Source organism: Choristoneura fumiferana, chromosome 15 (assembly GCF_025370935.1).
Source record: "Choristoneura fumiferana chromosome 15, NRCan_CFum_1, whole genome shotgun sequence".
Taxonomy (NCBI): domain Eukaryota; kingdom Metazoa; phylum Arthropoda; class Insecta; order Lepidoptera; family Tortricidae; genus Choristoneura; species Choristoneura fumiferana.
The window spans coordinates 15704649-15732192 of record NC_133486.1 but is presented as its reverse complement, the minus strand read 5'-3'; the positions used below and the strand labels follow the sequence as shown (position 1 = coordinate 15732192).

At 40.3% G+C, this 27544-nt stretch overlaps 2 protein-coding genes across 2 annotated transcripts in view; both read left to right on the top strand.

The window, feature by feature from the left end:
• rg (A kinase anchor protein rugose) overlaps window positions 1–27544 on the top strand; it is a 446901-nt gene that overhangs the window by 40927 nt on the left and 378430 nt on the right. The window lies entirely within an intron of this gene.
• Window positions 20828–25784, top strand: LOC141435495 (uncharacterized). Its single transcript, XM_074098187.1, has 3 exons — window positions 20828–21275; window positions 21574–22363; window positions 24178–25784. Exons 1-2 carry the CDS (start codon window positions 21044–21046, stop codon window positions 22353–22355), a joined length of 1014 nt encoding a protein of 337 aa, XP_073954288.1. The 5' UTR covers window positions 20828–21043; the 3' UTR covers window positions 22356–22363; window positions 24178–25784.

Sequence of the window (27544 nt, the reverse complement as noted above, 5' to 3'; positions counted from 1 at the left end):
GAATCCTAAGCGTAATGAGGGATTCAAGTGTTAACGCCCAAGATGAAAATAATTTTGAAAATACAAACTGAAATATAGATGCACAGAAAAACAGAAAAATAAGACCATCACTGGGATGATCTTATTTTTCTCAGTGATTTCATTTTCTTTTTCAGTGATGGTCTTATTTTTCTGCTGTCATCTATATTTCAGTTTGTATTTTCAATTTAGGTTTTACGGGATGACCGTAAAAGTAAAAATTTGGAATTGAAATAAAAAATACAAAAAGATTCCAAAAAACCAATCTTGAAAATAATTTTGCTCCCAAGTGGCTCATACAACTTTTCACACCGAGCATTAAGAAACTGTATTGTAGAATCCTTCGCTACATTCTGGATTCAATGTACGCCCTCGCCGTAAATACACCATTTTGCTCCCTTGTGACACAAATAACTATTTTCACTTCTCATGCTCCTAAAATGTTACGTTAGTCTCTGCATATCGGGGCTAAAGCTCCTTTTTATTCTCTAGGGATTAAAGTATTTTTTTCAATTCACGTTGGAAGCCCCTAAACAGCCAACACAATGTTTGTGAATGGAGGATTTTTTAGACTTGGAAATAACCTCAAAATGACAACTGAACTGAATTTCGTGAAACACAAATGATCTATTCAATTATATCATGGAATAATTAATTTTACTATGCACAGTTCAATTAGTTTTAAAATAGTTTTCAATTTTGAAACTTTTGGCTAAATATGCAAACTTTTAAAGCGTCATTTCATAAACATTAAAAGAAAAGAAAAAACCGCGCAACAAATTTTTTTGCTGTTTGAATTTTGAACAGATGGCCTGTCATGTTAGTCGAGCGTACGTTTTTACAAAGTAATATTGTAATTTTGGACAAAACATTGTTTTTTTCCTCGCATTCAAAGTGAAAAGTAGAGTGTTTAACGCGAGACTAAGCAACCATAATGCCACTCGAATATAGCCACCCTCGCTCTGCTCGGGTGGCTAAAGTGTGTCATTATGGCTTGTTTTAGTTTAGTTGAACAATCTACTATAATACACGTGCTAACTGAACACAACAGATTTACGGAGCGACTTCCTCGCAGTTCTGCACCCCCGTTACCATGTCTCCATTCCGGAAACTTTCTTTGAAGTAACGTTAAAAAAAAAACTTCGCGGGTGACCTTTTTCCATGTTTTCCTTTGAAGATGCGTTTTGGTGGAGCGTGAATAGAACGGCGGCCGGCCGGTATCTCTAAATAATTCATCTTTAATCGACATCAAAAAGAAGGTTTCGAAATTGACCCGTACATATTTTTCTTGCCATTGTTGGCACACTGCTTTGAGCTTTGATGCTTCTTGTTCTATCTTATCGTTTAATGTTTGGGTTTTTGTTCTGTGATATCAGATCGTATTCTTTGCCGTGATTTAATTACCCGGATCGTAAGAAATCTTTAAAGCAATTAAATGCAGCATGGAAAAAATCCATGAAAAGTTAACGGCATAACAAAAGGCGTTGGGACTCAGGGGAAAGAAGCGCAACGCTAATAAAACTGTTGTAGCCCGTTCTTGGCTAGACGTAAATGAAAAAGGAGGTCGTAAACTCCGACTTATTAATTTAAAGGTCGTAAAATAAAGGCGTTCTATTTCGACGTCTATTAATCTGTGTAATCAGGGCGGAGCCGCGCCCGTCCTCGGGGCCTTCACAAAAACGCCGCGTAATAAAAACGCGCTTCAATACGTAATCTCGACGGCAAAGGTCCTGTGCATTCATGCTGCCCGGGTGCCCGGCCCTTGCCGACGGAAATATAAATATGTACGACCTATTGAACAAGTTTTACGAAAATTAATTTACGTAAAAATTAATATTAGTAGTAGAGGCCGGGATGTAGGGGGGATGCCGGTGAAGCAGATATAGATCGGGATGCGTGGCTGGCAACCCCACGTTCCGGCCGAGGCTTATATAGTGCTTTTCTCGAACATGACATGAATAAAAAACAAGAAATGAAGCATGGCGGGACGCTAGTCTGGTCGCGGCGCGCGTGTCGCGCTGGCTGCTGGCGGCGGACAAGGGCGGTGCTGCTGTGGCTGGCGGAGGTGCCAGAGAGCGCGCGTTGAAACAAAAGACGGTCGCATTGCCGGCCATCGGCCTGCAAAGTTGTATGAAATGTCTTTGCAGGCCGCTAGAGTGACCGCGCGCACGCAGCTGAGCCGCAGCGCCTGCAGCGCGATACTTCTCGGCCTATTATTTGTAACACAACATCATGATATTTCATGTCATGTTTGAGAAAAACAAGTGAAGAGCGTTTACACCTACTGAGCTGGCAACTTTGCATTTTTGTTAGTTTTTCTCGATTATTCCATAAAAATTGAATGAAAATTAAAAATGTGGTTTGTTAAAACTGTACTTAATATATAAGTTAATGTGTCTATTGCAATAATTATTCGCGACTTTCATTTTCCTTAAAAAAGAACAAATTTTTATTAAAGATTTTTGAAGAAAATCAAAGTCTATCACTAATAATTATTGCGGTAGACACATTAACTTATATATTAAGAACAGTTCTAACAGACCGCATTTTTAATTTTCATTCAATTTTTAAGGAATAATCGAGAAAAACTAACAAAAATGCAACGTTGCCAGCTCAGCAGGTATAACAAACCATTGCCGGCAAAAATATCCGCAAGACTAAAGCCTAAGCCGGGATTATATTAGAGCCACGCCGCGTGTCGCAACGCTGCCTGACTCAACGGCCTGTGATTATATACTACAGTATCGTGTCGCCGCGCGTGCTGATTAATTTGTATGAATGCGCGTAGCCAAGTGGTGATTATACTAGCGCGGAGCGAGCCAACGCGTCACTTCCCCTACCACCTAGCCCACGCCGATCGGAATCGAGCGGTCTGCGTGGCGTCAGCTCGCTCGGCGACACGCGGGGCTGTGCTAATGTAACCACGTTCATACGAAATGTATGTAACCGATTGCAATCCCACGCGTTGCGACACGCGGCGTGGCTCTAATGTAACCCCGGCTTTACGCACGCGGAATCATATCGCCACAATCGCTTTCACCACTTGTTTCTGCCATCATGACGGTAGAAGAAGGTACGAATGGATCGCGTGCGCCTGCGCTTTAGATTGTATTGTATTGTATAACTCTTTATTGTACATATAACACATACTAATAATCGTTTACATTGAGATAAATATGGGTTGTCTCAAATATTAATTACTACGTCCTCCATGTTGTTAATTATGTCCTGGCGCTTCATCGGCCGTTAAAGCGACGCGCTCGCTTCGCTCGCTCGGCTCGCCCGTTATGGTTACAATTGTACCTAACATTTTTCTTCGCATCGCTCGTGGTAGTACCTAATTTTCCGGAACCTAAATTCACTATGAAAGTGACTTTATCAAGTGACATTTCCGAAATCTCTTTGAAATAGGAAATATGTATTTGGCCCCGTCTAGTGCTGGTTATTTAAGATGGTTAGTATGGGGAACAAGGAATTATTTGGCATTGTTCTTTGCAGACTATATATAGGTATTGTAACGCTGTACCGTGGTTTCTTTTGTCAAAATTTCTACAAAAAAACGTTTTTCATTCACTATGCCTGCGAAATATTAAACAAAACATCCGCAGTGAATACTAGAGCTATGTTGTGCATTGGAAAATTTTGTTTCGGTGTGTATTGTGTATGAATTCTGTTTTTTTTTCTGCCAGCTTTATATTTGTAGCGAAATATTTGGAGCTCTTTGTTCTGGAACGAGGACGATAAAACATAAAACGCTACAAGTGTACACACGAGTGTATTGTTTCACAATTGTTCGATTTTCGTTTATAAGATTTTAAATTGAAGCAATAAAATTTGCTACATTCTACACATACCTACGTATCCGACCCTCCCGAAACACTCAAGATAAAGACCCTCATACTCTCAAGTTACCAAGCAAGATTATTGTCATTTCTCAAGGATTTTCATATGTCATTAAAAGTTGTAGTACGTGCTTGGAGGTTCTTGATGCGTGAAGCGTGATACAGTATACGACTGTACTTAGGGCACCTCGCGTAATCTGAACCGAATTAGTTCCCGCTAAAATAAAGACATTCTGTTTTGTGCCAAATTATGTTTTTAGGTATTTTCTTCGTTTGTGAAAATTGGTAGGAAGAGCTAAACTAGATTTTTAAAAAGTAAAAGAAGGCTGCGGACAATTTGCTACGGGCCGGCGGACAGGCGCACTGCAGTGGTTTTACGTGATGCTCTAGTACCTGCCGGGAATGCATAATGTGTAGGAACAGGAACTAACTTGAAAATTCTATGCCCCATTTCTTGCACAACGAATTTTCTATAATAAATAAACCACCTCACGCTAACTCATAATTCTTCCTTCTTTTCCAGGTAAGTCAGCAAACTCCACCATATTGGCAAGTACCTACATCTAAAATATGCAATAAATGTACCAGGAGAGCAAAGAAGCAAGGAATTGCATATTCGTAATTTCGCAAGTGGCCCCGAGATCGAACCCCGCCGCGAGGGTCGCTCCGGGCCCCTCAACGTGTGCCGTAATGGCCGCGTGATTGAATTGCCGTATCTTCACCGCCTCGCTGCCTCGCCGCCCCTGGTATCTATTGAGTTAGTTTAGTCGGTCGGTGCGACGGTTCTATGGATCCTTCCTAGTCCCATTTCACTTTGCCATTGTCACTTCAGATACGCACTGCGAGACCGAACCAGAGATAGATATGGAACTCACTCAATCAAATATCCTAAAAGAGTCTGATTTGCGATAAAAGTGCTTTAATTATCAGAAATATTTCGACGAAATAATTGGCAGTGCTTACGGGGAATTCGGTCTCATAAGTAATGTTTTTATCGGATCGAACACTTCGTCGGCCGCACTAGCTAATCTCTTGGGCCCACGGACGTGTTATTACGTTAATCCGGGATAATATAGTCATCAGTAGGCCGTTTGACAAAGAGGGCACTCAGTGCCGGCACAAAGTGCTGCCCTCGTGAAGGAAAAATTCGGACGATCCTTATCAGGTGCGGAGACGACGCGAAATTGCCCGCCCGACGAGATCCAGACAAGTAATCCGAGGATTACAAATGGAATTAGATTTTTGAAATATTTCACCGGGGAATTCCTACAATTTGGGTCCAGCCAATTATATTTAACTGTGTATTTGACAGCGACGGAGTCTTCTTTTTGCGCTATCTCGTTCTTTGCGTAATTGTTCTTATTTTGGTGGATTAAGCGCGAAGTTCGTGGATTCCAACCGTTGCCATTTGACCTCGCGTCGCACGAGCAAATAAAAGGTTATTTTCGTGTGTACATGACACATGACTTTAATATTTTTATCCGCGCTAAAACCGTAACGGCGGAATACAAATTGAATTAGTTTCTAAATTGATTTACGTACGCAATTTGTGTGCCGGCAACGCCGGTTATACGCGGTAACCTATTTGTCAAATATTGTGTAGCGGAAAAAAAAGTAAAATGAAAAGCAACGATCTCACTCCGGGGGGTTGATAGACGCGAAATTTATGTTATTTCCCGTAAATTCTCGTAACGTTATCCTTTTCATGCGTTACTGGGGGTCCATAAAGCGTGGAAAGTTTTAGATACATTGCGGCGGCCAGGAGCGCGGAATGGAGACAATAAAATTTAAATTTATTTCAGAACGGTCGGCGGTTGGTTGGCTGCGAAAGCGTTAAAACGTACGCACCGGCCGTCGCCATTAGTGGGGATCACCCGCTCATGCATACAGATGGCGGGTCGCTCTATTATTGCCCTTCATTAAGAACATTCAGTGTACCGCCTCCGAATTCCACGAAACATTTGTATGTGAAAGCGAAAGAACGCTTTATAGAGGTCGTAAAACAAACTCTAGTACCCTCTAAATAAGAGGCAGTGCGGGGAGTGGATTGATGTGTCGGTGGAAAAATAAAACCGGCCAAGGGCGTGTCGCGCCACAAACAGTGTGTAGGGGGGATTAAGTTCTGATCGACTATTACCCGTTCATTTGTAAAGAACGAACTTAGAAAAGTAGTGATAGTTTTAGTTTTAAATTCGTTTTGTAGGTATTTTTAAGCCAACGGTTTACCTAGTGGGCTCACTTGACTCTTAACAAGAATTACTTAACCGAAAAAGAATTATCTGTCGATACGTTTCGCTATATGGTTTGAAACGAAAAAAAATTAACCCTCTTTATTTACTGGTAGAGGAGTTATTTCAATTACTGCTTACGAACATTACATTTCTTTAAACTAAGCCGCAGACGAACGGACGGACATGGCGAAACTACTAGGGCTTCAAGTTACAATAAACTTATAGGACTATTTAGTCTACTTACTTACTCTACTTACAAGTAGAAAAGTTGGAAGTTAGTGTCATTTCAAAGTTCAATATCTCAAAAACGGCCGAGCCGATTTTAATGAAACATAGCTAAGAACCGCACCGAAACCGTTCCATTCGGTCGAGAGCTACGATGCCACAATCTGACATTTGACTGGCGTCAAATTTGTAACACTCCTCTCACGTCGGGGGTGAAAAAACTGGATAGCGCTTTGTTTTTGGCGATGGGTTTGGTGATTGTTTGGCGGCCGGCGCCATTTGTCGGCGGACGCCGGAGCCGGAGCCGCGGGGGCCGAGTTAATGACGCCGCCAGTTTAATTTTGTCACCGCTCCGATAAAGCAAGCTGCGAGGTGAAATATGACGCGGGAGGTTTTTGGCCACCTGATCGAGCGCCGGCACTGTGGGCCGAATAAAGGAGCAAACACACCGCAGCTCACAATTCACAATACGTAGACGGTACGGAAACGCAGTGACGTGCCATAGACATCGCGAGTCTGTGGAGTAGTAAAGACGTGACGTTTACGGCACGTCACTGCGATTCCGTATCGACTCTGTATTTTGAGCAGTGGTGTGGTCGTTCTTTAAAACAATTAACACCTTCTTAACACCTTACACAGCACCTTCGCTGTCCGGGTGTCCGAATGTGGGGTCATAAAGCTTGTTTTAAGAAGGGCGTGCTTCCACTATGGGTCCATAACTTCAAACTGTCTCAAAGTGAACGCACATGTGGACGTGTGACTTTGTCAAATGATTTTGTATGGGGACAGTTAACGTGTTAATGAAAGCCGTGGTAGGTAGCCTTATTAATAGCAGCAGAAGCGAAAAATTGTGTAAATCGGTCGGACGGAAGGAATAGCATGTCTATTCTTCATAATCATAATAATTGTTCTGTAGTTATGACACTTAAAACTAACTTTAGACGCAAATATTTTCTTAATCCATAGATTAAATCAATTTACGCTTTGTTTTCCACGGCCAATTGTAAGCAGCTACTACTGCGCCCAATTCCTTTAGCTAGTTTGAAAGGTCCTTCTTTGAAGTGAGTCCGCTCAATAGTTATCCTGCTAGGGGTATTAATAGAATTGCTTATCCTTCCAAGCCGCTGCGTCCCTGGTAGCTGGCAGGTGTCCCTCGGCTCGCCGTCCGCCGTAAGCGCGCTCCGTGATTATTTAGAATTTAAAGAAAGAAAATACATGTTCACAACACCAGACACAACAATAGTATTAAATAAAGGTACCTACAAATAGACAACAGGAAGGATAGTATGTGTCGTTGCGGTTGTGAATCGGACGCTGGCTCAGCATAATGCTGAATCCACTAATATTATAAATGTGAAAGTTTGTGAGTGGGTGAGTATGTTTGTTACTTCTTCACGCTGAAACTGCTGGACGGATTTGGATGAAATTTGGCAAAAACTTATTTTATAACCTGGATTTAAAACAAAGGATACTTTTTATCTCGATATTCCCACGGGATAGGGATAAAATCTCTAAATAACAACCGCTGGGCTTAGAGTCATGAAATTAGGCATGGGTGTTTTAATTTAACGTCAATGAAAACCACGATGTAATATTAGGGAATTCCCACGAGAATTTAATAAAATCCCGGAACTTCAATTCAACTGCTGTATCTAATGATTTGCGCGTTCGAAGCCGCGGGTAAACGCTAGTTTAGAATATGATTCAATAAATTCTAACCCTGCGCCCTCGCCAGTTTTAGACTCTTGTATTAGTGACGGCAGAGATTACTCCGTTAATACTGTGGCGCCCTGGTGTATTTGTTTGTTTTTTGTTTTTATTCGTCCCTTTATTTCTTTGTTTATACTCTTCTATTTGTTTTCATGATACCAAAGATTTTACCCGGGATGCTACATAGACCAGTTGCTTTTTAGACGAAGTGAGACTAACCCCTTCTCTCGCGTGAATCATTTGGTCTAGCTCCAGCAGTTCAATTGAAATTCCATGTTTGTCATACGTAGGAATTCCATATATGTGTCAACGGCCGATCGTAAAATCCGCCAGATCACGAAATTCCTAGGCATATCGTGAAATGGCGTCATTTCATGAATCGGCTTTCTAAGGGACATCCGCCATATCGTTAAAAACTCACCGTTTAACGATTTGCCTAGTGACGTTTAGGCAGATCATGCATGACATTCCTAGGCATATCAAGCATGAAACGCCGCCATTTCATGAATTGGCCAGTTTAGGAAATTTACCATTAGCTTAGGTGATGAAGTTCCTGAAGGAAGGAGTTCTGAGGTAACAAACAAAAAAATACAACCGAATTGATAACCTCCTCCTTTTTTGAAGTCGGTTAAAAATACATAAAATCGTTGTCGAAATGGACCCGTACTATCGTCTATTTTTCTTGTGAACTGCAATATTGGTGCCCGAATGCAAACAAATTGCATTCAGTAGCTGACAGCATGTTGATTCTGTGACCGCTTGCCGCGCTACGATTAACCTCGTCAGTAATGCGTTTTTGTAAACGGGTGCCAGGGACGCGGGTCGCACGAATGAGCGAGGCTGTCGGGCCCGTTAGCGTTACACATTTCGGCCAATAAATTAGTACGTGCGAAAACGCATTGCTGTTATGCTTATACGAGCCTGGTGACACCGCTGACAATTGGAACGTGTGCAGCCATAATGCAATCGCGTGTCTGTAAATGACCAATTGAATGAAATAACAACAAACGATACATTGATCGCACTTTAATTTTACTGCTTGCTCCTTTTTGCTTTAGTTTGATATTGATAGCAATGTCGGCGCTCCATGTCTGAAACGGTTCGTGATCTGAAACAGCTATCAGTGGCTAACCCATTTGTGCCACATCAGAATATTGCTTAACTATCCGTGTAAAATTCGAGGCGCGAGTTCGCCTTATGTTGCAATATTCTTCGTCGATTCCAAAATCACCTCCTCCGTGCTTGGAATTTATGAAACCCGCGTAACATCTCGGGTGGAAGGGTAAGGTAAATCAATTTAGGTAGCTCGAGGTCCCAAATTCGATTCCCGCCCGAGGCGACGTATCCGCTCTCGTTCGGAAACCCATCGACACTGACACAAATTTGATTTATTCCGGTGAGAAATATTTTTTCAAAATTTGCTACCGATGAAACAGTGAATAAACATAGATTTTCGGTGCCGCGGAGCTGCGTGTTGTCAGTCAACACCGAACTCGCAGACACCGATACTAGCGTCAACTGTTTTCTCCGCGAGCTCCCGCAATGTTGATTCAGTAAGACAAATATCGTTCTAACAGTCTTAATTTGTACAAACATTAAGGTTGCCGAGGGTAGAAGGATGACGTAAATCGTAATAAAACGATTTGGCATACCTTGCACGGCTTTTGAGGTGAACAAAGGGCAGTCCTTGTTCGCGTCTGCGGCGAGACAAATTCCTTATTTAAATTAAATGATTCGCAGGACGAAGACAAATGTGATAACGCTTTTGTTGCATTCCTAATGAACGTAACGTAAAGAATATAAATCGGGAGGCATGCAGACTCGTCTTAAGTAGTTTTGTTTTCTTTCTCGAAGGCTACAATTTCCTGTTCGTATTGTGTAAGATTAGAAACGGGGAACAAAGCAATCGTCATTTATGTGTGGTTCACCGGTGTCTCATCTCCGGCACAAGCTTCCGTTCTATAAACCGCTAACGAAAGCTCAGGAAAATGTTTTGACAATAAAAATAATTGGCTACTGGATGTATTGAGGGCCGACGACTTGTGCCAACCTCTCGAGCATTCTTTGTTGGAATCGATCATATTCTTGATATAAATGAGGAAGATGGCAGTAATGTGAGTACCTAATACGGATAAAAATGCCGAAATACTTCCGGGTGAGTTATTTTATTATCTCCTGATACTCTCGGTAGTCTCAGTTGTTGATATTTTGCGGAAATATGTAAGTTCAGTGTTTGGGAAATGATTAAACTTGACTGCTGTCGCGTCTATCCAAGTCCGTAATTTTGTCGTGATCATTTACGTCACGCTAACGAAAACAGGATTTGATATGATTGTTATAAGAGTCATGAGAGATCCCGATCATTACTCGTATAAAGCTTTGGCATGCCGTTTTGATTGCCGTTTTGATTGCTCAAATATATGTAAATTTATTATTTTTTTGAAAACGATAATACGTATGGAATTTTTTTTTTGAGGTATGATTTAAATCGTATGACAAGATTGGAGCCGTGTGTTTTGATAGCTCAAGCTCGAGTAAGCTCTGATTTGAAATTCATGTACGTACTTTGAAATTACTTTGCGGTTTTGAGGGTAAAATGGTAAATTATCCTGGCCTGAATTATGGAATTGTTCTGAGAGGAGGCAAACGACATGCTGGATCCCTGATGGTGACACACGCCCATGTGTACACGCCCATAGAAACTATGGCTGTACACGAAAAATAGGGTCGGTTTCACATTTCCCCGAATTCACATTTTTCACTGAAAACCTTAAGCAAGTACATATAACATTCAAGAGTACACTTTAGTTTCTGGTAGCTATGTAGTATTGCAAGATTGCAGAGGTGCAAGTTATTTAGATAAAACGGCTTTGATATCGGCAATACTTGGCTATTATCTCTATAATATACAAAGACGTCTTAAGCTTTGTATCTTTTGGCACGATAACGTTTCGATGTTGCACCAGAGCATAAAGAGCGTGTGCAGCATAAACACGTCGTGCCGGGGTCGGGCGCGGGCGCGGGGCGGCCGGGGGTCGGGGGTCGTTAGCATATGTACACACTCACACACGTGCGTACCGTAATAGCGGTTCTATTAACCGCGCGACGCGGAATTGTTCTTCGCCTCTTTCGCTTGAGTTCTGGAAGTACTTACCGCGCGCAAAGTGTAAACATTTTTCGGCATTCGAGACGCCCCGCTCGCTCGGGCTGCCGGGATTTGGCTCTCGGATTGAAAGCCTTTATGTTGATGATTGGAGTTTCGGCTTACAGTTGCAGTTACGCGAAATATCGGATTCGATCGTATCAAAGCTTTCGCGGAATTATAAATACCAATGTGTATTTATATGACAGCACAAGTTCCGTCTTTTCATCTTCAAAATTAAAATGTAAAAGCGCTACGGGACCATCGTATCTTTCGTGCCATCTGATTTTCGTCAAAACAACCCACATTGCAAATATTTTTCTCGGTTGTATTTCTTAGTCTTTGATGCTGGCCTTGTTTTCACGAAACAAATAAATAAAACATATTTCGCACGAAATGCAAGATCAAGGAACCTCATCAGCGCGCTCCAGGGTCCCATGAGACCGCAACAAACATATTTTCCCGCGGCGTGTTTGCTTAGGACTCCGGCGCGGTAAATTAAGTAAAAGTTGCCCAGAACAAATACAAGTATTCGATTAGCATTCGAACGATTGTGCACCGCCTAACCTAACGAGAGGCCGGGACTACAAAAATACAGGCCGCTGTTGTTTCAAATGAAACTTCTAATTAGCATTTAAGGGTCTAAAAACGTAGGAGCTCTTTATAAACACGGCTGGACACGTCCGCGTCAACGCACCTCTTACCCGCCATTAAATTGCAATTTATGGCATAAGAATCATGTGCTCCAGTTAACGTCATTCGTAATTACAACGCAGCGAAGCGCTTAGTGCGGATTAGAAACTGTAGCGAGCACAATTAAGCGCTGAAGTAAGTCTGGTTGGTAGCAACTAAAGCCTCGAGTCTTAATTACCCCAAACTTAGATAATGCGGCGGCTTACTTGTGCTGCAAAACTTGCCAACACGTTTGGTCTCACGCGGAAATCGAATAACACCCCTGCGAGTCAACAGAGGGGGTTGCGACGGGCTGTCTTAACTATATTAAATATTCGCGTCCTACACAACATACAGCCTTTTTGGATTTTGTTCTTGCGCTGGGCAAGGGCAAGTAATAAACACTAATCGACATCTCGTTGCCAGAAAAAGCTTGTTGATTTGGACCGCAAGTGAAACTTAAAGGAAACTCTGCTGGATTCTTTTTAAAATGGAATGCGCGCACTGCAGTTAAAAACTAAGAAATAATGACAAACATTTTTATTGTTTATAGTTAAGACGTGAACCTTTGCAAGAGTTCCCCGCTTCCCACGCGTACGAGCACAATGTTGAAGGGATCCGATCAATCACTCGTGTAATAAGTAAGGTGCAACCAAAAAAGAAAAAGGATAGCTTCGTAAAAGTAGTAGAGTAGTAGTTACCGTTATTATTTCACCGAATAAATGTTTTCTATTTCTATTTATTTATTTATTTGAATACTTGCTTCCGTCGATATGTTTGGTATTACACATAAAATGATATTGTAACGGATAAGTCTCGTCTTAAATCGAGAGGTTCTCTTTCGTCATGTCGATCAATATGAAGTAAAATTGTGATTTACGGTAGAATTGACCGAGATTGAGTGAGTGAGACAAGTCTTCCTAGGTGCTCAGGCTGCGTCGCGAGCAAGTTACCGCACAACTTGCCGCCACGTTAACTTGCCTACATTGTTCGCTAACTTTATCTTACAATCGGATAATTTTTCTGAACATATTGTCTCGATATTGCAGCTCGGTATATGATATTTTCTTACAAGAAAGTTATCCTACAGAACAGAAACTGTAAATGCACGGATCACATACGTAAACATGGCTCATTGTTATGTTTGTTAATTGTATACTTGTTCTTTTGTTCCGTGTACATGGTACGTGTTTACATGAATATGTTGACTCGTCGAAAAAAAAGAGTTGCGTGTTTTCCAATTAGAGCAGTGTTGACGCTCGAGTGTAGGCATCTTTTTCTGCTTTGCACACATTCCTACTGCATTTGGCCCAACTTTTAATTAAGACCGCAGTACACTCGAAACTTTATTCAATTCGACGTGTGGGACCTCTTTTAAAAGCGCAAGTACCTATATTTAATAAAGAGTGAAACAAAATAATTGGTGGACTAGTTTGCTTCGTTAGATTTTCGGATTTGAAAGGATTCAGTGTGGATCTAGAGATCCGTTCCAAGGATATATGGCTCCGTATATCCCTGTATGGCGCGGGATAAAGCTATTGCATTAGATTTGGGCGCTCGAGACAAAACGATGTCTCGTCGAAATAAACGATCGCAGATTCTTCTCGAACACTACTCGGCATTGCGAAAATTTATTATAACTTCGACTCGATTTAGCAGCAGTAATATTACAGCATAGTTTCTCAACTCCGTTATGTTTGTCAAGTTTTTAGCTTTGCTTTGTCTAAGACTGCGACGCGACGGCTTGTTCCGCTGGGGAAACGTGAAAGAAGCTTACAGCCACTGATTACAGCAGATATACTTCTCCCTTATCGATTAAGAATTCGAAAATTTTAGACGACGGATGCTATTTGTATGCATCGTCCATAAGCAAATTTGATCATGTTTTCCGCCGTGCAAGTATAAAGGCGAACCTTTTATCGAGTGAACACTCTTGCCCCTGAAAGCCGTTTAGTCGTCATCGCATCGAGACGTCCCTTTCGATATCGACTCCGGAATTGCACCCGTTGAGTCGTGAAATGGAACGCTCGAGGCTCCTTCGGGCCTGTGTCGCCTTGGTATAGTTATTGCTGGCCTGTGGGATGCGATTAGATTAGTGAACGGTAATTAGTTTGATTTGAGTAAGGATAACACATTTACTCACGACAGAACTAAATATCGCTTAAACACAGGGCAATATCACTTATATATGTGTTTTCAATAACGTTCCTCTGTAGTTCAGCTGCTTGGCTTACCACCTCCAGTTATAAATATCAAGGGTACATAGGCGGTTCATCTTGATATGTGCGTGCGACATGTTTTATTTTCTACGTGGACCTCACGAATAACGTATTAAAAATAGAAATTTTTTGTGACCGACGCCGCGTGGAACATTGCTTGGTTGCTTTCCAATCCTAATTGCTAGCCGTACGGAATGCTGACTCAGAATTGTATTTAATTATCAATGAAAAGCATTTTACGATAAACTGAACCGGATTACCTCGACCAGACGCCTCGAGCTAGCAAACTTTTTAAGGACTCTCTTCTTCATTCAGTCGCTAGTGCTGCTGCTTAAGTAGCAAAGTAGAAATAAACAACCTGACATATGTATGCATAGGAAAAATTCGTGTCTAGATTCCTGTCCAGCAGTGCAGTAGGGGTTATAGCACGCAGCACGGAATGCTGATGACCTGAGTTTGATTCCCAGTGCTGGTCTATTTTTCTGGTTTTTCTGTGCATCCATGTCTCAGTTTGTATATTCGATAAATAATATTGATGTAAGCAACGCAATGTAAATTAAAGTGTCAGTTTATTTGTTAGCAGTATGTTTAGTAAGTTGGAGCTCCACAAACGCCTGGAGTCTGGCGAATGATCGCGGACACGTGTCGTGTCGATTCGATATGTACGATGCCGATATCTTCAAGCTTTTATTTAACTTGTAACGTTCGTATAAGTATTTTAAGGAGACGTGATTACAAAAATTTGCAAAAAATTTCAGCTACTTCTTGGTATCTGATTGAGCTAACATTAGGCATTATTACTTTTGTAAGTCCGGTGACAGTACATTAATTTGGTAATGAAGTTCTGGTGGTCTGGCCAGGATCGTCTCCACAAAACAGACCTGTTCGACGGTTAATGGCATTGATTTGAAAGTTTTGAAACTTGAAAATCTCGTGGCAATATGGGTATGGAGGGCCAGCTACAGAAGCTACAGCTACATCTACATACCAAATATGTTCAGCCCTTTCAACATGAAAGAGCACACGTGTATCATAAAAATTAAACTTTCGCATTATAATATGTACTTATTATGTACCAGGATTACATAACACTTAAAATAACTGCCGCTACGTCTACCTCTGAAATATCTATTATTTTGTTGTATTCAATTGACAAATTTTGCTAGTACAGTGCACATTTTCAACTGACATTCGAACTGAAGAGGCACAGTAGTCCCTAATATGCTGTTGAAGCGTGAATGAAAAAGACGTGCGTTCTTCGAATTTTTGCGTTCGTTGTTCGTGCGTGAATTTCGCGAGGGCGTGTACCCCATCAGTGAAACATGTTATGTCATACTTACCCATACCTCTATAAACGGGTATCAACAGTCAATACACCCCCTTCACACCATTTGTCAAAGGTCGCAGGTGGGCCCGATTTCCGTCAGGGGCCAATATAAGCGACCTCTCACGACCCGCTGGACGCCTAATAATCAAGGCTATCGCAACACCTGCGAAGTGCTTATGTTGCCCTGGTACTCCAGTGGACGATGTGAGAACATTAACTCTGCTGTGCTAGGAGACGGATAATTTAACGACGTTCCATGTCAGTCATTTAGTTGAACAAGTTTCAATTTCGAACTAGCCTTCTTGATTCAGGTTAGGTTATTTTATTAGATTTCCGTACCTAAATACGGGAAAACAGTACCCTTCGAACGAAGCATCAATTCGTTATTCGTATGTCTATCGGTCTGTCTGACAAGAACTTTTTTTTTATTCTACTGGATAGCAAGCGAGCAAGTGGGTCTCCTGATGGTAAAATATCACCACCACCCATAAACATCTGCAACACCAGGGGTATTGCAGAAGCGTTGTCAACCTAGAGGCCTAAGATGGGATACCTCAAGTGCCAGTAATTTCACCGGCTGGCTTACTCTCCTCGCCGAAACACAACAGTGCAAGCACTGCTGCTTCACGGCAGGATTAGCGAGCAAGATGGAGGTAGCAATCCGGGCGGACCTTGCACAAGGTCCTACCACCTCCAACGAACGCATGAATTTAACAAGTTAAAATTATTTTAATGTATTAGAGTTATCGTCTCTAAAACTGTAAAAATGATGACTTTTAAGATTACGTGGTCAAAAGATGGATCCTTTTGACAGAGAATTATGAAATTTGGCATAAAACGAGCCATTTTACACGAGACGTTCATATAGCCACCCGAGCCGGTACGGCGAGAGAGGATAGACACGTCGATGGGAAAATGGGTTTAATGCTCGAGTTTTACACTCTGCTTTTCACTTAGATTGCGTGGAAATTAAATAGCAACAGTGGAAAAAAAAACACTTTCTATGTACCTTTTATTTTTCATGCATTATTATATTTCAGTTTTATTGATTTATTTTGATTGATTTGATCGATTTTTAGTTTAATATAAAATAAAAATTATTAAAAAATATGTAGAAACTTTTTTGTTTGTGGCTGTTGACACCTGATTACCCTGATCTTAGACAAAGATTTTACTTTTTGCACTAGAGCATAAAAAGTCATTTTGTGTCGCCTAGATCCAGCATAAACACCAACTTTACGAGCATGAGAAGTGAAAAATATATTTTTTGCAGCATTTTCATTTTGTGCGAAAGTTTCAATGCGCGAGTCCGGCTCAAATTTGACCTGTTTTAATATTTCATGACGCTGAACGTCAAAAACGATCCGGTTTAATATAGCTGTTCTAGCCGAGTCAGCGCTCTCAAGTCTACATATGCACGTAATTTTGACAGTCCACTGCACACGCCTCCTCCTTCCATGCCCCAGTTTCTTCTCGAATGCGAGAACATCTGGCGAATATTACTACAGCAACAAGAAACAAGAAATACATCTCGAGAAATTATCCAATATCGCCAACGGTAAATAAGGAAAGTTAATAAAGTTGTTTGCGTACAAGATAACGGGGAGATTTAAGCCGTAAGTCGCCGAGATAGCCGCAAGAGCAAGTTTAAAATTGTGATTAACGCTCGACGGCCGGTACCCCGGGCGGTCCATTTGTCATGCGGAGCCTCTCGAACCCTGAAGCCAGATTAATCATCCCCTGACACTATTTATGGAGATAAACCTACATTTCCCCCGGAACGTTTATTACCAAGATTAAGGATTTTCTTTTAGATACTCCGGTTAACAATCTGCGCACCCGTCCGAATATTACTGGAGTCAGCATCCAGTAGATGCGATCGGCAAACGACGAGGCCGACCCGGATACGGCCGACAAATAGCGTCCCGGTAAATCATCGCCCACAAATTGTTCCGATCGAGGTAAAATGAAAATTCTTGTGGGAGTATTTTCGCCGACTCTGCCGTCGTCCGCCTTTCGGGCCGACTGTGAACATTGTTGCAATTACGAGGCACCATTCGCCGGTTAAATTCACATATCCAGTTCAGTAAAGGTGCTGTCGTAAGCGAGCTGTGGAAACTTTCATTTAATTGGTAACTGCTGATCGTTGCTGTTTTCCAGTGTTATAAAGAACCATTTTGCTTTTGCCAAAAGGAACTCGGTAAAAGAAATCACATGGCAATAAGATAAGAAACATCGTTCTTGGAATCCACCAGGCTCGCAGAAACCCGAGCACGTAACACGGGCAAAGGGCGGCCGGTATTATTTATCGAAGAAATTTCACCTGGGCCGTGGCGCGCCTTTCTTTGGTAAACCTCCTTGATAGTGTGCGACCCCAATAAAATCACCATTTTTATAACCGGTTCACGGGCCTCATAACCTTCTGGCGCTCTTTATTTAATGCCCGGGGCATATCAACGCGGATTTACGGTCTTCTTAACAAGTTCCATTGTTATTTCATTTTATTTGCTCTGGTTTATGATGTTCCGGGACGAACGTAGTGCGTGAGTTACGACCCATTCGTCGCGGTCTGCCTTTATTATATCTCGCGGTTGATATGCTACTGTTTCGAGGAGTGTTTGGTGAGTGGCGACATTGATTTATGCTCCGCGTCCGTTCATTTGTTGAACACTACAATATTTGATAGAACACGCAGTGGTTGAGCGGGCAATCAATCTCTGCTTCGCGGATTTCTCGGGATCGTCTAACTAACTTCTAGCGGGAGTTTACAGTTTGAGTTGAAGTTGTTTTCGCTTGACGCCGCGCGAGTGGTCGAGCTGCTTTCAATTAGCGCAGATGAATGGCCTGGGATTGGATTGCTCTGTTGGGACTTGTTAAATGACCTTTCAGACGAGAGTTTATGTAGATTTTAGCAGTGTTCGTCAGGCGTGTTCAAATGCAGTTACAAATATGGAACGCTACGACAACTTATCATAAAATCATACTGTTAGTTAAGTTTCCAATCGGATCTGCTTGATATGTATAGATTAGATTAGATCTGTGCAAAATTATTTTAATTTACATGCCGACCGGCGTGATCTGGGATACTGTAGACGGCTTGCTGACTGGACATTCTTGCCGACACCGATCGGTAGCTATGTCACGATTTTCTATTTTCATTCTAGCCTTTATATTTCCGTTCTCTCCTTTTCTATTCTAGGTAGAAGAAAGCTGAATTGGTAGGTCTGTAGCCGACCTAACAATGACTCTTCCTTTGCCGTTCTTTGACTAAGTATTCAGTTATTCTAGCTGTTTAATATTAATCGATAAGTTTCTAAATATAATTAAGTCGAGTCACATTTGTTATAGTTGACGCGCTGAGACGACCTCTGCGTTCAAGAGATACAAGGATTATATTACGCGATCGAACTAATTATGTACATGAAACTGTTTCTCATATTAGTTGTAATTAATTCAGCCGGGACCGCCGCGCGACTAATAGCACGTATCATATTGATAATAATCTAACGTAGTTTTGATTGGGTTGTTTAACAAGAAACTAATCCAAGACAAGACGAGGCGAGTAAAATTAATATTTATTGATCCAAAAACTGATATTGGATCACAAAGTTTGCGAGGGTTTGTTACCAAGTCCAGGAGTTGTCGGGCGGGAGCGGGGCCACTTTTACCGTGGGACCCGCCCTTAGATAGCTCTGCTTATTAATTTGTCGTTTGGAGCGTGTGTTTCAGAATGAAGTAATTTGTTAAAAGGGGCATATGTACAGTCGATTTATTTTTCTATGCATTTAGTATGATAGTTAGGTCACCTACTCACCTAGCGTACGTGCATGTACATACTTGGGCAACTGAAGCACAACATTTACATAACATCTTAATTTATTAAGGGGCTGTTTCACCATCCATTGATTAGTGTTAACTGACGGTTAAATGTGATGCCGTCTCCGTCTATGCGAACAAAACAAATAGAGACGGCATCACATTTAACCGTCAGTTAACACTAATCGATGGATGGTGAAACAGCCCCTAAATCAGTCGTACTTTGCGGAAGTCCATGGATGTCATTGAACCTCCTTACATATCTTTTCTGTGTGTTCTTCTTTTCTGACAATTTATATCTTATTTACACTTAAATACTTTCAACATTCTGTACAGCGTGTGAAAAAATTCGGCTAAGCAGTGACCTCCATGTCTTGCATTATATAGCATCGAAGTAATGACTTTTACTGTATACATTTTATGTTCGCCTGGTGGATGTGAATGCTAATCCGATCCGCTTAGCGCTCCTAGTCGCCTGGTCTCGATGCATGTTAAACAGTGAACGTCCTGTCTGTCGCTCACGCGCATTTTGCATTAATTAATTTGCATGTAAATCTACAAGCCAATAGCTTTACTACTCGATGGATTTATATTTAATATATATGTCGGCGGCCGATCGTAAAATCCGCCAGGTCACGAAATTCCTAGGCATATCGTGAAATGCCGCCATTTCATGAATTGGCTAAGGGACATCCGCCATATCGTTCAAATCTCACCGTTTAACGATTTGCCTAGTGACGTTTAGGCAGATCATGAAATTCCTAGGCATATCATGAAGCGCCGCCATTTCATGATTTGGCCAGTTTAGGCAGATCATGAAATTCCTAGGCATATCATGAAACGCCGCCAAATCGGTTCTGGCACTTCGCCGGCCGCTGCCGCGGCACGCTCGCTTCGCTCGCTCGGCTCGTGCGTCGTGATCACAATTAAAACTAACCACTCCTCGCTTCGCTCGTCGTACCTAAATGTTTCTATATAAATAAGTAACAACTAGTGAATACTTTATTTATCAACAAAATACTAACCTCTAAAATACGGGCAGACGTCCATGGTTTTTTCACATTGTGCACAGAATACGTTTGATTCACATAAAAAGAACGGAGCTGATGTTCAAAAGCTTCTTTTGCACTTCTATTTTGAATTCAATCACTAGTTTCGGTTTAAAGATCATTTTGTTGCGACGCCGACATTTTTCACGCGCTAAATAAACACGACCAGTCAGCTGGTCGCGGCCGCCATTGCATACGCAGCGCCACCAGTGGCCATAAAATAAACTATTTTACGATGTGCCCGGTATAGAGCTAGGAATATCGACGAATGCGTTGCTCTAATCGATCTGCCGTATTATTTCTCAGGCACATCTTGATATGCCTGGCCAACGTTTAGGCATATCATGAAATGGCGGCGTTTCACGATATGCCTAGGAATTTCGTGATCTGGCGGATTTTACGATCGGCCGCCGTCATATATACAACGGCTTTTGTTATTTTGTAAAACAGAATAAGCAATTCATTTCATTTAAAAATCGTTGTGGTTTACATATTTTTACTTGACCCGGTTGAAATGTTCTATTCTATACTGTTTAGTACGTACTGTTGGTCTAAAATATACTTAATTGTATTTCGCTGCACAGTCTTCTCATGATAATAACTCATGTAGTATTCGTATTCTACAGCCGTTGACCACGTATGTAAAGAGTAAGTTTCTAAACGAAAAAACGTCTTGCTCGCACTAGTTTTCCCGCGCGCATAGCTGTCATTTGTCATTCTCGTTTTCGTGCAGCCAACGACTACCATTATTCTTGCATCATTCGCGTAAAATAGAAAATAGAAACAGCAAAAATGCCGAAGGACAAGGAGAATTCATTGGAAAGAATCAAGAAGAAGTTACGTAGACTTGAACGGAAATTAAAATCACGTTCAAGGACACGATCCCGTTCTCCCTTCCCCATGAATCATTGGGAATCCGAAAAAGAGCGGTCGGAGACACCGCTAATTTGGGAACCAACTGAGGAACCAGAACAGAATAATCATACGGAAGAGCAGGAACAGAATATTGATCATACCGAAAAAGGTAAGTCAGTGTTCACAACGTGCCTAATTTTCGTGATGCGTTTTATCTCAAGGGTAAACACCTTCACTACTCGGTACTTGATAAATGATGCCTAAGGATCACAATTTCCTTTGCATTGCGGTATACTATACACATGGGTATACTCTTTGCTATTATTTAGCATACAGTTGGCATTGCGGTGTACTATGTTGGGTACACTCCTTGCTCCAATATCATGGCGTTCTACTTCATGGGTAGTTCCCTGACTTATTGCGTATGTTATCTTAAACCAAAACTATAAATAGTTTTTTTATTTCAGCTGAAACAATGGTCAGTGCTGAAGTTCTTAAGCTTCTCGGGGAAGCCCCGGAAGAAGTTGGCTATGGGCCGGACTTACTTCCACAAATATGCTCAAGGTGGCAAGGGATTTTAAAAAAGGGCCTTGAAAAAGCAGAAAAAGTCAATATTGTTAAGAAATATCCCCCGCCGGCTAATTTTAAATTAGTAGATGCTCCCAAATTAAACCCAGAGGCCCAGGCGGCAGCAGGTGAAAATGTGATCAAAAGAGATAAAGCAATTGAGGCTAAACAAAAGCAGGTTTCATGTGCCCTGATTGCTATTGGGCAAGCACTAAATAAATTATGCAAAGCTCCCCAAGGTAATGAAGACATAATCACACTTTTAAGTGATAGTGGTAGGCTTTTATGTGACTACCACCATGCAGAGTCTTCAACCAGAAAACAATTTCTATTGACAGGATTGGAAAACAAAACTGCTCGGGAAGCACTTAAAGATACAGAGGTTGATCAGTGGCTCTTTGGTGAAAACTTAGCCGACAAATTAAAGGCCTCAAAGGCTATAGAGCGATCCAGCAAGGACCTCAGAGGATCCCAGAACAAAACAAAAAGAGTTCAAAACCAATTAAACAATCCAAACAATTTAAACTTCAAGGGCCCAGCCAACAATGTTTACAAACCGAAAACTCAAGGACAGAGACTGGGATACCAGTCCCAGCCATATCAGAAAAAACAAGCAGCAAGGCCATTTCAACCAAGGGTCCATCAGAAACAGCACCAGCAACACTACAACAGTCGGCGCTAATTGAACAGGTGTGTAATAATTATTGTGGCCAGCTCAGATATTTTATGACGCAGTGGCAAAAGATAACCCAAGATCTTAGGATTTTATCCTGGATTTCAGGATATAAAATTCCCTTTTTAAGTCCACCAGAGCAAACAATTTTTCCAAAAAACAATAATTTTTGTTCCTTAGAAGCTTTAAAGATAGATAAGTCAATATCTGAGTTGTTGGAAAAAAGGGCCATTGTAAAATGTAAACCAAGTGAGGGACAATATTTATCTAAAATATTCACTGTTCCCAAACCTAACGGTCAGGATAGATTTATTCTAAATTTGAAAAACTTAAACAAATATGTACAAACTGAGCATTTCAAATTGGAAGACATAAGGACATGCATAAGACTAATGACTCCTAAGTGCTATATGGGGACTATAGACCTCAAGGATGCCTACTTCTTGCTAGGCATACACCCCAAGTATAAAAAATACCTGAGGTTCATGTGGAAGTCAGATATTTATGAATTTCAGGTTTTACCATTTGGTCTTAACACTGCTCCTTATGTTTTTACAAAATTACTCAGACCTGTCATGCAAAATTTAAGATCTAATGGCCATATGTTAAGCTATTATTTAGATGATATATATATTGTTGGAAGGTCATATGATGAATGTCTAAATAGTATTCATGCTACGTTGCAAACTGTCACAACCTTAGGTTTCATAGTAAATTATGAGAAAAGTTCGCTGATACCCCAGACTTCTGTTCAATATTTAGGATTCATTTTAGATTCTGAAAATTACCATCTGTCCTTGCCAGATAAAAAGAAGACAAAAATTAAACAAGAAATAAATTTATTCTTAAAATTATCTACATGTAAGATTAGAGATTTTGCGCATCTAACAGGGTTGCTTGTATCTGCTTGTCCTGCTACCGAGTATGGCTGGCTGTATACAAAAGACCTGGAAAGACAAAAGTACATTTACTTGAAACAAAACAGTGGTGATTATGATAAAATAATGCCTGTGTCTGTAGCAGTTAAGAATGACTTAACATGGTGGTCAAGAAAAATTGATAAAGCAAATAGTAAAATTAAATGCAATAATTTTTGTAAAGAAGTGTACAGTGATGCTTCTTTGACAGGATGGGGTGGCTCATGTGAAATGGAGACTGCTGCGGGATTATGGAATGATGAGGAAAAGAAAAATCATATTAATTATCTCGAACTTTTGGCTGCTTTTTTAAGCCTTAAAACATTTTGTTTTAATTTGAGTGATTGCGAAATACTTCTAAGAATCGATAATACCACAGCAATCTCATATATTAACCGCATGGGTGGTGTCCAATTCCCACACCTCAACTCGATTACTAGACAAATTTGGAAATTTTGTGAAGACAGAAAATTAATAATTTTCGCCTCATATATTAAATCTGAACTGAATGTTATTGCCGATAAGGAGTCCAGAAAATCACATTCTGAAATTGAATGTGAACTAAGTGATAACTTTTTCCAAGATATATTACACAGTTTTGGGTTGCCAGATGTAGATTTATTTGCAAGTCGGGCAAATGCAAAATGTAAACGCTATGTGTCATGGAAAGGTGACCCAGACGCCTTTCAAATAGATGCCTTTACTCTTTCATGGAAACCATATTTTTTCTATGCTTTCCCTCCTTTTTCACTGATATCAAAAATGTTACAAAAAATTATTTCTGAGCAGTCAGAAGGCATTGTTGTGGTACCTAAATGGCATGCACAGGCATGGTACCCTGTATTTATGAAACTTGTATGTTCAAAATGTATTACATTAGGCCCAAGTTCAACATTATTTAAAACTTATTCCAGCAACCAGCCGTTTCAAGAACGTCTTATCCTGGTTGCCGCGGTGCTGTCCGGGAAGCGCTATCATTAAGAGGAGTGTCGTCAGCTGCCGCCGACATAATGTTGGCCTCACTCTCACACAGTACCGCCAAACAGTATGATACGTACCTGAAACAATGGTATAATTTTTGTGTAATTTATAATATTGATTATTTGAAGGCATCAGTGCCTCAAGTACTTACTTTTTTAACGAACCTCTGCAATGAAGGTGCTGGATACGGGAGTATTAATTGCTGTAGATCTGCCCTATCTCTTTTGTTAGGAACAAAACTGTCATCTGATGACAGAGTGAAACGATTTATGAAAGGTGTATTTCGGTTGAATCCCCCACAACCTAAATACAGCGTAACCTGGGAACCTCAAATTGTGTTAAATTATTTGTCTACATTGTTTCCAAATAATAGTCTATCATTAGAAAATCTTAGCAAAAAATTAGTCACCTTATTAGCCATTGCTACTGCACATAGAGTACAAACTTTATCTTTAATAAAGATATCTAATATCCATCAATATCCTGATAAAATACTTATTAAAATATCTGAGTTGATTAAGACTTCGAGGGCAGGCTCTAATCAACCAATACTTACCTTGCCTTTTTTCTTAGATAAACCTGAAATATGCCCAGGGCAAGCCTTACTTGCATATATGGACAAGACTAAGGCAATTCGTAATAACTGTGATCAATTATTGATTGCTTTTAAAAAACCACATAAACAAATAACTTCTCAAACTATCAGTAGGTGGATTAAGCTAACTCTAAATAAAAGTGGCATTGATACTTCCATATTCACTGCTCACAGTACGCGCCATGCGTCCACGTCCGCCGCAAATCGACTCGGTGTGAATATTGACACCATAAGAAAAACTGCTGGTTGGAGTGAAATGTCTAAAACATTTGCTAAATTTTATAACAGACCAATTGTACAATCTGATGATTTTGCACGATTAGTTCTAGCACCTAATACATAAGTAATCTTGCTTACGTTAAGATAAGCATATTGTTTCTTGTTGTCTTCAGTCATATGTATGTGACTGAAATAGGTTGATTATTGAAAATGTTTCACATAATTATTTTTGAGCAAATAATAGAATATTTTATTTTTGTTAATTGTGCTAATTTTGATTTTGATTAAAAATTATCTTATTATTTCACGTTAATGACTTTTCTTCGCAACTCTGAACATCTACATGAGTTATTATCATGAGAAGACTGTGCAGCGAAATACAATTAGAAATTAAACGAACTTACCTGAAGTGAAGTTCTATTCTAATTGTGTGAGCTGCACAGTCTCGAAATGATAATCCCTCCCTCCCAGTTACCCGCATATTATCGCGAATCAAGTCATTACGTTATTTTATTGTATATTTATTCTCTAAACTAAATGACAAATGACAGCTATGCGCGCGGGAAAACTAGTGCGAGCAAGACGTTTTTTCGTTTAGAAACTTACTCTTTACATACGTGGTCAACGGCTGTAGAATACGAATACTACATGAGTTATTATCATTTCGAGACTGTGCAGCTCACACAATTAGAATAGAACTTCACTTCAGGTAAGTTCGTTTAATTTCTAATATTTTGTATCCAACTATATAACGGTGCTAAAATAGGTAACTATCGCCGTCCGCGTGGTGTTTTCAAAAAAATCAAAATCAAAATCATTTATTCAGTAAATAGGCCGCAATGGGCACTTTTACACGTCATTTTTTTAAAACTACCAGCGCTTTCGGAAAGACCATCATTGCCAAGAAGAATGCGCCGCAAGAAACTTGGCAGAAAGTCATTTTTTCAACATAAAATAATTACAAATAAAATACTTAAAAACTACAGTATACAATGAAATAAAAGAAAATACAAAATAATAATAATAATAATACAGGGATGTATGGGGTCCCTTAGTTACAAAACTAAACTCTAACTATAATCTACGTTCAGTGGAAGTGTAGACTGCTTCCACCGTCATAAATTAAAAATAATAATAATTATAATAATAATAATTTAATTCTGAAATTTACATTTCAGGTCAAGTAACCATTAAACTTTTGGATTCCGAAGGCAAGCTCACGTCTGCCGCCCCCAAAGTTAGCTCACACGAACTCATGTCATGCTCTGAAAGCAGAGCGGTACCGAGTGCATGGTATTGCTTCCGTTCCCATAAGCTCTATGGGATCGTCTTGGGAGCTTCGACGTCGCGGGCCTGTGACTAGAAATTAAACTAAAAATATACACGTTTAAAATCCATAAGCTTAACAATATACAGCCTTAAATATAGCAAGGGGATGTATAAAGTCCCTGAGTTAATAATAAAATTACTATATAGCAAGGGGATGTAGAAAGTCCCTGAGTTAACAATAAATAAAATTCCTAATCTAAATAATTCAGAGATGTATAGTCTCTGAATGTCAAAGTAAACTAATTTAATTAACCAAATTATACAATCTTCAGAGGTGTAAAAAGCCTGAGAGGTGTTCGCGACAAGCCTCACAGGGAAAATAAAGAACATGAAATTGTTCATTTTTTGTTTTTTTTGCCAAACTTCACTGCTTTGTCTCTCGACTCTGCATCAAAAACTGCTGAAATAAAATGCTTATCGTATCAACAAAGTTCAATTCGATCGGTCTCGCTTTATTTTGTATAACCAAACCAACCATTCTGTGATTATCTCATCATCTGCTAGCAATTCTTTTATTTCTACTGCTTTGCATATTGACTATGTATGTAACAGAAGAATCCTATTTTTTTTTTCTTGTAAGAAAAGTAAGTGTCTGTCCAGCATATAATAAGATCCCAGTTACTTTATTTTGCCGTCAGCACGACTTATATCAATTTAATTACACCCGGAGCTCATAAGACAAAGAAGGAAACATCGTATGAGTTGTATACGGCGTGCAACTATCAGCTAGTGGGAGCGGAACAATGGACGTAAATCATTTCGCTGCCGGCCCTGTCGGCGCTGGAGCGTGAGCCGTCCCCACGCAGACGATAATTAAAAAACTTTCAAGATTATTTTCATTACCCATTTCCGCGTATTATCTGCTCTCCTAGTATCCATTTTTGTCCACGTACGGTGGTACCTGAAGTTGGGCCATTTGAGGGAATAGTGAGGGAAGTGTGTAAAGTTTTATAGCCCGGTGGGGAATTATATCTTTGGTTTTATTGAATTAAGTGTGTTCGCGTTGCATTGGGAATAGGTCTGAGAACTGTTGTTTGTGGAGTTTGTTTTTATTGCCGCTTTTATTGTGGATTGAATTGAGTCTCATTTCTTTTCAGTGTTATTTTATGTCGGAGTGTTCGTTTTATTTTCAATCAGTTTCTAGTTTAAAAGTTCAA

Bases quoted from the DNA above. Each gene is read 5' to 3' on its own strand.
- LOC141435495 (XM_074098187.1), top strand. From the start codon at position 21,044: ATGCCGAAGGACAAGGAGAATTCATTGGAAAGAATCAAGAAGAAGTTA. The intron at 21,276-21,573 runs GTAAGTCAGTGT...TTTTTATTTCAG, and splicing joins TATTGATCATACCGAAAAAG to CTGAAACAATGGTCAGTGCT.